This window comes from Oncorhynchus mykiss, chromosome 2, assembly GCF_013265735.2.
Source record: "Oncorhynchus mykiss isolate Arlee chromosome 2, USDA_OmykA_1.1, whole genome shotgun sequence".
NCBI lineage: Eukaryota > Metazoa > Chordata > Actinopteri > Salmoniformes > Salmonidae > Oncorhynchus > Oncorhynchus mykiss.
In genome coordinates, this window is record NC_048566.1 from 56,186,480 (window position 1) to 56,197,979 (window position 11,500).

At 43.1% G+C, this 11,500-nt stretch overlaps 1 protein-coding gene across 3 annotated transcripts; it reads right to left on the minus strand.

Annotated features, from left to right (window-relative positions):
- Window positions 1–7,198: 7,198 nt before the first annotated feature.
- On the minus strand, window positions 7,199–11,042 carry LOC110492018 (apoptosis-enhancing nuclease). 3 transcript variants are annotated; one of them, XM_021565976.2, is made up of 4 exons: window positions 10,933–11,042; window positions 9,826–10,572; window positions 9,351–9,551; window positions 7,199–8,203 (listed from the first exon to the last, which is right to left on the minus strand). In XM_021565976.2, exons 2-4 carry the CDS (start codon window positions 10,558–10,560, stop codon window positions 8,003–8,005), a joined length of 1,137 nt encoding a protein of 378 aa, XP_021421651.2. In that variant the 5' UTR covers window positions 10,561–10,572; window positions 10,933–11,042; the 3' UTR covers window positions 7,199–8,002. The 3 variants fall into 3 exon arrangements, with proteins under 3 accessions (XP_021421651.2, XP_036806911.1, XP_021421658.2); XM_036951016.1 differs by having other exon boundaries at window positions 10,903–11,001; XM_021565983.2 differs by having other exon boundaries at window positions 10,894–11,001.
- Window positions 11,043–11,500: the final 458 nt, after the last annotated feature.

Below are 11,500 nucleotides of genomic sequence, written 5' to 3' on the forward strand. Positions count from 1 at the left end.
AGAGGGTAGTAAGTTTTAAGTTCATCAGCGTACACATCACAGACAAACTGAAATGGTCCACCCACACAGACAGTGTGGTGAAGAAGGCGCAACAGCGCCTCTTCAACCTCAGGAGGCTGAAGAAATTTGTCTTGTCACCCAAAACCCTGACAAACTTTTACAGATGCACAATCAAGAGCATCCTGTCGGGCTGTATCACAGCCTGTAACGGCAACTGCACCGCCCTCAACCGCAAGGCTCTTCAGAGGGTGGTGCGGTCTGCACAACGCATTACCGGGGGCAAACTACCTGCCCTCAAGGACAACAACCACTCGAGCCACTGCCTGTTCACACCACTACCATCCAGAAGGCGAGGTCAGTACAGATGCATCAAAGCTGGGACCGAGAGACTGAAAAACAGCAATCACAAACTCAGAGAGGCTGCTACCTACATTGAGACCCAATCACTGGCCACTTTAATAAATGTATCACTAGTCACTTTAAACAATGCCACTCTAATAATGTTTACATATCTTACACTACTCATATCACATGTATATTCTGTATTTTATGCCATCTATTGCACCTTGCCCATGCCGCTCGGCCATCACTCATCCATATACTTATATATACATATTCTCATTCAACCCTTTAGATTTATGTATTAGGTAGTTGTTGCCGGGATTGTTAGATTACTTGTTAGATATTACTGCACTGTCGGAACTAGAAGCACACGCATTTCGCTACACTCGCATTAACATCTGCTAACCATGTGTATGTGACCAATAAGATTTGATTTGATTTAGTGCATTGTGAACTACGATGAACAACCATACTGGGGGTCGAAGAACTAAACGTCATAAGTTAAGTGCATCCACAGGAATGGAGTCAACAAGTTCTTCTGGCCAAGCCCAAGAGATGATATCAACTGGTATGGGGATGACCAGAGTGTGTTTGTGTCTGATGCCAAAGTCGTTGCCAAAAGATCAGCTCAGATTGACCACGGTATCTGGAAGTACTTGGAGGAATGTGGGAAAGTGGCAGATGTGAACTGATTGCCAGAGAAGAAGCCATCAGTGGCTAGAAAGAAATAGAGAATGGAGAACAGATGGATGTGACACAATAACATGTCAAAGACAAACAATTCTCAAGTAAAAGTTAGAATGGGAAATAATTTGTACAGGAAAATGTAGAGGAAATAGGCCTATTCCATGAACATGTTTTACTGCATACAAAATGTTTCTCAGTGCGCTCGGGAAAACTTAGTCTTCGTTTACATTCATTGTTGTGTTTTCAATTGTTCTATACCTCTAATAGACATGTTATATGTTTGTATGACAATGTTGTGTTAGGAAAGACATTTTAGTCAATAGGCTTCATCTTTTGGTCTTAATCTTTGACCAATAACCTTCCTTTTAATGTTCATATGAAATCAACACATGGTATAAAATGATTTGTAATAAAAACTATTACTAAATTGATCAAAATTGGATGAAATAATCATAAGTTATGTCATTGGTTTCACATTCCGTCACTGGTGTTACTGCATGGCATATTGGTGTTCTAGCATCAGCGTTGCCAATTTTCATATGTTTATGTGTATCTACCCAAATGTTGCTGCATTCATTAGTAAGCATTTTAAGTTTTAAGAATATGATAATCCAATTTTGATGACTCAACCTCAATTATTTCTGTTACAACACAAAACACGTGGTAGAAATATTAAAATGTTGCACAATAGAACTTTACACATACCGGTTCAAAGTAAATTATTACTAATCAAAACAATGTCTTAATATTAGCATTAACCTTTTACATTCAGGAAAGCCTAGTTCACAATGCACCAAATCAAATTCCTCCGATGGCATTGAGGAGCAGACCACATCAGTCATTGGCTTCATCAATAAGTGCATCGATGATGTCGTCGCCACAGTGACCGTACGTACATACCCCAACCAGAAGCCATGGATTACAGGCAATATCCGCACTGAGCTAAAGGCTAGAGCTGCCACTTTCAAGGAGCGGGACTCTAACCCGGAAGCTTCTAAGAAATCCCGCTATGCCCTCCGACGAACCACCAAACAGGCAAAGCGTCAATACAGGACTAAGATCGAATCGTGCAACACCGGCTCTGACGCTCGTCGGACGTGGCAGGGCTTGCAAACCATTACAGACTACAAAGGGAAGAACAGCCGAGAGCTGTCCAGTGACAAGAGCCTACCAGACGAGCTAAACTACTTCTATGCTCACTTCGAGGCAAATAACACTGAAACATGCATGAGAGCACCAGCTGTTCCGGAAGACACTCTCTGCAGCCGATGTGAGTAAGACCTTTGAACAAGTCAACATTCACAAGGCCGCAAGGCAAGACGGATTACCAGGACGTGTACTGTGAGCATGCGCTGACCAACTGGCAAGTGTCTTCACTGACATTTTCAACCTCTCCCTGTCCGAGTCTGTAATACCAACATGTTTCAAGCAGACCACCATAGTGCCTGTGCACAAGAACACTAAGGTAACCTGTCTAAATGACTGCCAACCCGTAGCACTCACGTCTGTATCCATGAAGTGCTTTGAAAGGCTGGTCATGGCTCACATCAACACCAATTTGCATACCGCCCCAACAGATCCACAGATGATGCAATCTCTATTGCACTCTACACTGCTCTTTCTCACCTGGACAAAAGGAACACCTATGTGAGAATGCTAATCATTGACTACAGCTCAGCGTTTAACACCATAGTGCCCTCAAAGCTCATCACTAAGCTAAGGACCCTGGGACTAAACACCTCCCTCTGCAACTGGATCCTGGACTTCCTGACGGGCCGCCCCAAGGTGGTAAGGGTAGGTAACAACACATCCGCCACGCTGATCCTCAACACAGGGGCCCCCCGGCGATGCGTGCTCAGTCCCCTCTTGTACTCCCTGTTCACTCATGACTGCACGGCCAGGCACGACTCCAACACCATCATTAAGTTTGCCGATGACACAACAGTGGTAGGCCTCTCCCTCAACATGATCAAGACAAAGGAGATGATTGTGGACTTCAGGAAAAAGAGGACTGAGCATGCCCCCATTCTCATCGACGGGGCTGCAGTGGTGCAGGTTGAGAGCTTCAAGTACCTTGGTGTCCACATCACCACCAGACTAAAATGGTCCAAGCACACCAGGACAGTCGTGAAGAGGGCATGCCAAAACCTATTCCCCCTCAGGAGACTGAAAAGATTTGGCATGGGTCCTCAGATCCTAAAAAGGTTCTATGACTGGTTGCATCACTGCCTCGTATGGCAACTGCTCGGCCTCCGACCGCAAGGCACTACAGAGGGTAGTGCAAACGGGCCAGTACATCACTGGGGCCAAGTTTCCTGCCATCCAGGACCTCAATACCAAGCGGTGTCAGAGGAAGGCTCTAAAAATTGTCAAAGACTCCAGCCACCCTAGTCATTGACTGTTCTCTCTGCTACCGCACGGCAAGCGGTACCGGAGCGCCAAGTCTAGGTCCATGAGGCTTCTAAACAGCTTCTACCCCCAAGCCATGAGACTCCTGAACACCTAATCAAATGGCTACCCAGACTATTTGCATTGCCCCCCCCCCTCCCACACCGCTGCTACTCTCTATTGTTATCATCTATACATAGTCACTTTAATAACTCTACCTACATGTACATGTCAGCAAAAAAATAAACTTTTTCAGGACCGTCTTTCAAAGATAATTCGTAAAAACCTAAATAACTTCACAGATCTTCATTGTAAAGGGTTTAAACACTGTTTTCCATGCTTGTTCAATGAACCATAAACAAATAATGAACATGCACCTCTGGAACGGTCGTTAAGACACTAACAGCTTACAGACGGTAGGCAATTAAGGTCAGTTATGAAAACTTTCTACTGACTCTGAAAAACACCAAAAGAAAGATGCCCAGGATCCCTGCTCATCTGTGTGAATGTGCCTTAGGCATGCTGCAAGGAGGCATGAGTACTGCAGATGTGGCCAGGGCAATAAATTGCAATGTCTGTACTGTGAGACGCCGAAGACAGCACTACAGGGAGACAGGATGGACAGCTGATCGTCCTCGCAGTGGTAGACCACATGTACCAACACCTACACAGGATCGGAACATCCGAACATCACACCAGCGGGACAGGCACAGGATGGAAACAACAACTGCCCGAGTTATACCAGGAAAGCACAATCCCTCCATCAGTGCTCAGACTGTCCGCAATAGGCTGAGAGAGGCTGGACTAAGGGCTTGTAGGCCTGTTGTAAGGCAGGTCCTCACCAGACATCACCGGCAACAACGTCGCCTATGGGCACAAACCCACCGTCGCTGGACCAGACAGGACTGGCAAAAAGTGCTCTTCTCTGACGAGTCGCGGTTTTGTCTCACCAAGGGTGATGGTCGGATTCACATTTATCGTCGAAGGAATGTGCATTACACCGAGGATGGTACTCTGGAGCGGGATCGATTTGGAGGTGGAGGGTCCGTCATGGTCTGGGGAGGTGTGTCACAGCATCATTGGACTGAGCTTGTTGTCGTTGCAGACAATCTCAATGATGTGTGTTACAGGGAAGACATCCTCCTCCCTCGTGTGGTACCCTTCCTGCAGGCTCATCCTGACATGACCCTCCAGAATGACAATGCCACCAGTCATGCTGCTCGTTCTGTGCGTGATTTCCTGCGAGAGGAATGTCAGTGTTCTGCCCTGGCCAGCGAAGAGCTCAGATCTCAATCCCATTGAGCACGTCTGGGACCTGTTGGATCAGAGGGTGGGGGCCATTCCACCCAGAAATGTCCGGGAACTTGCAGGTGCCTTGGTGGAAGAGTGGGGTAACATCTCACAGCAAGAACTGTCAAATCTGGTGCAGCCCATGTGGAGGAGATGCACTGCAGTACTTAATGCAGCTGGTGTCCACACCAGATACTGACTGTTACTTTTGATTTTGACCCCCTTTTATTCAGGGACAGATTATTCCATTTCTGTTAGTCACATGTCTGTGGAACTTGTTCAGTTTATGTCTCAGTTGTTGAATCTTATGTTCATACAAATATTTACACGTTAAGTTTGCTGAAAATAAACGCAGTTGACAGTGAGAGGACGTTTCCTTTTTTGATTTGTTTATGACCTCAACTAACCGGTTGACTGTGTACCGTTAACCCCCTATATATAGTCTCGCTGTTGTTATTTTACTGCTGCTCTTTAATTACTTGTTACTTTAATTTCTTATCCATATTTTTTTAACTGCATTGTTGGTTAGGGGCTCACGTGTAAGCATTTAACTGTAAGGCGAACACCTGTTGTATTCGGCGCATGTGACTAATAAAATTCAATTTGTCATCCAAAATATCGTTAACACCAGTGACAAAAAAGGTAGCACTTGCACTTTATGTAATTTATTAATCTTAAAATTAAGGTGCCACGTTGATTTATAATGGTTAAGGGTTAACTATTATCTGACTAAGTGTTGGGTAAAAAAAAAATATTTGAATGGATGGCTCTTCAGAATCCACCACTTCCGTAGAATCACCCATTTAACACATTTGGGATGAATTGGAACGCCGACTTGCGAGCCAGGCCTAATCGGCCAACATCAGTGCCCGGCCTCACTAATGCTCTGGCGGCTGAATGGAAGCAAGTCTCCGCAGCCATGTTCCAACATCTACTGGAATGCTTTCCCAGTAGAGTTGAGGCTGTTATAGCAGCAAAGAAGGGACCACATCCACATTAATGCCCATGATTTTGAAATGAGATGTTTGACTAGCCGGTGTCCACATACACTACATGACCCAAAGTATCTTGCAGTATAAATCATGTATAGAGGTTCCAGAGAAAAGCTGATTATATGGAAGACTAGAGGACTTGCTGTACATTTGACATCACAGACGACTCTGAAACGAGATCGAAAGCTAAACTTGAGTTTGTTCCAAGTTTGCACTCCCACCTAGTGGAGAAAACGAACAAGTTGCTCATATTCAAGGCAAAAAAAAAGAAGAAAAAAAAAGATGGATTCAGATCATATTAACACAGCGTTTGATCTGAAACATTTAGAGAAAAAAAAGTGAAATTCCATGTTCGTGCAATGCTTTGGCACATCTATTTTGAAGTCCAGTTAAGAGTGGAGGTCGACCGATTAATTAGGGCCAATTTCAAGTTTTCATAACAATCGGCATTTTTGGACACTGATTGTGGACAATTTATTTTACACCTAGGCAAGTCAGTTAAGAACACATTCTTATTTTCAGTGACGGACTAGGAACGGTGGGTTAACTGTCTTGTTCATGGGCAGAACGACAGATTTTTACCTTGTCAGGTCGGGGATTCGATCTTGCAACCTTCCGGTTACTAGTCCAACGCTCTAACCCCGTTTTTCATTGCACTCCACAAGGAGACTGTGTGGCAGGCTGACTACCTGTTACGCGAGTGCAGCAAGAAGCCAAGGTTAAGTGCTAGCTCGCATTAAACTGATCTTTAAAAAAAACGTAACATAATCACTAGTGAACAACACATGGTTGATGATATTACTAGTTTATCTAGCGTGTCATGCGTTACATATAATCGGTGCCTGTTAATTTCTCATCGAATCACAGCATACTTCGCCAAACGGTTGATGATTTAACAAGCGCATTCGCAAAAATAAGCACTGTCGTTGCACGAATGTACATAACCATCAATGCCTTTCTTTAAAATCAATACACAAGTATATATTTTCAAACCTGCATATTTAGTTAATATTGCCTGCTAACATACATTTATTTTAACTAGGGAAATTGTGTCACTTCTCTTGCGTTCCGTGCAAGCAGTCAGGGTATATGCAGCAGTTTGGGCCGCCTGGCTCGTTGCAAACTGTGAAGACCATTTATTCCTAACAAAGATCTAAATTAATTTGCCAGAATTGTACATAATTATGACATAACATTGAAGGAACCACCAGCTTTCATATGTTCTCATGTTCTGAGCAAGGAATTTAAACATGGCACATATTGCACTTTTACTTTCTTCTCCAACACTTTGTTTTTGCATTATTTAAACCAAATTGAACATGTTTCATTATTTGATGTATTATATTAAGTTAAAATAAGTGTTCATTCAGTATTGTTGTAATTGTCATTACAAATAAATAAAATCGTCTGATTAATCGGTATCGGCTTTTTTTGGTCCTCCGATAATCAGTATTAAAAAGTAAAAATAATCGGCCGACCTCTAGTTAAGACAGTAAACATTTTCGTAAATTATTTTATTCCAATATATTGGTATCCAATTAGGGCACAGGCACAGCAGGGTCTTCATAGAACAGCAGCATAAAACATCAAGGTGGCAGTATGGTTCACCATTAGGTGACTGAAGGGGCAAAGGACCACTCACCGGGAGATACTGGTGTAATTTCACCGGGAGATACTGGTGTAATTTCATGCAAGAAAGCTTTAAATGCCGAGTTAAAGGAATCCTTCAGGATTTTGCCGCAGAGGCCCATTATCTACTTCCAGAGTTCGATGAACCCATGGATAATAAAATTGTGTGTGTCCAGTATGAAGGAAGTTAACATTGGTTTGCAAAACTACCTTTTAACTGGTGTTATAACAAGGGCTGCTAGCAGATACCCATAGACTTCCAGGCATTGTTGTAATTATCCAAGTAGTAAGTTAAGCATGTGTTTCGTATCCGATTACCACTTTATCTACATGTTAAGTCAAACATGCTCAACATACACAAAAGACATATGGATGCAATGCATTCAAATAAATCCTGTGTCATTGTATTTGTTCCAAGATTGCCATTCTTGACATTGAGCGACTGGATGTGTTGCCATGACCTTATCCCCTGTGGAAACTGTGGCTCCCACCATGAATGTGTGCAACATCAGCTAATCAGATTCATTTAATATCACCTCTTTTTCCACAAACTTCAGTTAATAGCCAGTCAGAAGAGCAGCTTGATATTGACTAAACCATACTGCCATGCTTGCCAAACTTGGATCATTTGACTTAAAACCCCTACCCCATCAACCCTCCTATACAGGCTTCTCTCAATGGCCATCATCGGTCAAGTCCTCTGGCCAGTACTGGTCCTGCATGTAGTGGTTTAAGGTAGCGGGGTCTGGGAGAATGCCTGTGCCTCGGTCCGTCATTCTCTCTCGCATGTCCTGTTCCCACTCCCCCTCCACGAGTTTATACAGGTCCAAGGAAGCCAGAGCATCCTCCACTGAACTGTGGCCCCTCCTTCCAACCTGTCAGGGACAAGACAAAGACCACGTGACATCAGATTCAAAATGACAAACGTTAAACGCCAATGACCAACCCAACACAGTCAAGACTCTTAACTTCTCTAGGGTAGAGGGCAGCTTTTGGAATTTTGGATGAAAAGCATGCCCAAATTAAACTGCCTTCTACTCGGGCCCAGAAGACATATGCATATAATTAGTCGATTTGGATAGAAAACACGAAAGTTTCCAAAACTGTTAAAATAGTGTCTGAGTATAACAGAACTGATTTGGCAGGCGAAAACCTGAGAAAAATCCATTCAGGAAGTAGGAATTTTTGTGTGTGTAGTTTTCTATTCAATGCCATTACAGTATCCATTGACTTAGGACTCAAATTGCAGTTCCTATGCCATCCACTAGAAGTCAAGTCTTTAGAAATTGTTTCAGGCTTGTATTCTGAACAATGAGGGAATAAGAGCAGTCTGAATGAGTGGACCCTGCCGTGTCACAGAGAGAGTGCCTTTCTTGTATACCTTTTAATATGGACGACGTTATTGTCCGGTTGAAATATTATAGATCATTTAGGCTAAAAACAACCTGAGGATTGAATATAAAACATCGTTTGACATGTTTCTATGAACTTTACGGATACAATTTGGATTTGTCGTCTGCCTGTTGTGACTGTTTGAGCCTGTGGATTACTGAATAAAAACAGAGGTTTTCAGATACAAAGAGACTTTATCGAACAAAAGGAACATTTATTGAATAAATGAATGTCTTCTGAGTGCAAACATGAAGATCAAAGGTAAGGGATTAATTTTCTCTCTATTTCTGGCTTGTTTAACTCTTCTACTTGGCTGGTTACTGTTTGTAATGATTTGTCTGCTGGGCTATGTTCTCAAATAATTGTACGGTATGCTTTCGCCATAAAGCATTTTTTAAATTTGACACCATGGTTGGATTCACGAGAAGTTAATCTTTAAACCTATATTTTCTGAATTTTTATAATGAGTATTTCTGTATTTGAATTTGGCGCTCTGCAATCTCACTGGATGTTGGCCAGGTGGGACCCACATACCCTAGAGAGGTTAAGATATCCATCGATCTTTTCAGATCCCTAACCTCAGACGCTTTTAAAAACATGGTCACCAAACACACAGAGAGGAACGCTCACCTGTATTTTCCTGTTTAGGAGGCTGTTGGCCAGGATCTTGAGTGAGACGCAGCGCTTTGTGGGGAAGCCAGCCAGTCGCCTGAGCAGACGCATACCACTTGTGTCCCTGATCATGTGACCCGGGTGGTTGAAATCCAAGGCCCGGAAGTCGTTGTACAGAGCATGGCCGATCACCACTTTCCCATCCAGTATTCCTAGTATCTGGACCAGAAAAGCAGACATAGTATTGGTGGCCATTATCAACAGGAACACACTTAGAAGACAAATAGGAATAATCAAAGTATTAAACTAACCATAAACGGCTTCAAATTGCACATCTACTTTCCTTTGAGACCCTGGCTAGGTCCAGTTGGGATTTTTAGCATATAGACTACTGTAATCTTTGGTCCAGAAGTCACAAAGGAAATAATACTATTAAAAAGGCCAAATAGAACCAGACAATCTTGTGATGATTAGGGGTTAGTTCTCTTCTTACCTCTGTCCTAGCCTTGGGGAAGGGCAGAGCGTTCTGTAAATGGTGCCTCTGGATGCCACTCCAACGGGTCCTGTAGTCAGTCACAGCCTGGCACGGACGGATGTACTTATCATAGAGGACATTGCCATGGTAATCTACCAAGCTGCAGCGTGCCAATTCACTAGTGCGCCCAGCCAGCCCTGTACCAACCATCTCGCAGTCCATTGCCACCACCGTGGTCGGGCACATGGTGAGGCAGGGAGAAGTGCGTCCACTAGCAGGAGGGCTGGCCTCAGACGAGAATCCACTGTCCACCTCCCATAGTTCACTCAGAGCGGACCCAACCAGCTTTTTGCCTTCTGAAGTCTGCTGGTTGGCTACACGGTTGTCCCCAGAAGCAGCTATCGGTAAACCCTCTACTGTGGGGGGCAATGGCAGTCCAAATTTAGCAACATGAGTCCATGAGTCTGTGGTTTTTAGAGTGCCATCAACTTCTAGACACGTGTGTCTCGCAGGTAATTTTATATTTTTTACTCTTTGGATAGTGTCCGGCGTTTTATTGTTTTCCTCTATCCTTTTTCTCTTATTGGAGATGTTATTCTTCTTTTGATGCTTCTTCCGTGCTCTGGCGTTCTCCACTGCACTGAGGAACATGGCTTTCCGGGATAAATATCTGTAGTTGTTGATAAGTCCCCAAAATTTGCGATGGGTTTTACTTCCAGTTGAAGTGCATGCTTCAAACATCGCTCTTTCCATGTAGTATCACATCTGCAACACACATTTTAATTTATTTCATTGGCAAAAAACGAACAAAAAGACTAAATTAGACTATAAGTTTAAGTATGGCACAATAGCTAGAACTAGCTACCACAATTGAGAAAACTAACAAATTCATGACTAAAGAGTAGAAATTATGCCAAAGATAGTGTCTAAATGTCACATCTGTCCGTGCTCCGGACCGCGTGTTACCAACGTGGCAAAATCCAATGAATAATCAAAATGTCGAAAAATAACATAATAAGGTAATTGCTTAGCTGTATGACATTGACTAACCAAAACATTATGCTAACGAATTAATACATAAATTACCTAAATTACCTGTATGCTAGCATGGATAGCATACAGTACCTCTGCTGACACGTCCACCGTCCCGAACACTCGACTGAACAAGCCCAGGCAAGGTTTACTGACTTGGCACTGATTGGCTCGTAGGCAAGTAAAGCCCCGCCTTTGGCCTTCGTTCTCAACTTTGATTGGACCATAGTTAAACCAATCCTACCAATCAGAGAAAAATACCAACTCGTGGCCTGATGTGAGTCATTTCACAGAATCACTTCCAGGTTAACAAAATGTGCTGAAAAAGCCCAAGATGCTGCCCTCTACTGGAGAGGAAAATCAGTTAATTCCAGCGTTCAAGTCTGATTCACACAGATTGGAACTCGGAGACATAGCAACAGGAAGTAGGGGTACTGCAGCACCCCCCCCCCCAAAAAAATAAAATAAATGAATACAAAATATATTTTAGGCAAAAATATTGTTTCACAATAGTAGTGCACTGGGCCTTTACAAGTCCTGTATTTTTATTTTCCAGGCAAGTAATTTCAGAACAAATTCTCATCTACAAAATTGCTTCCAACACTCTACTCAGCAAACTGGATGCAGTTTATCACAGTGCCATCCGTTTTGTCACTAAAGC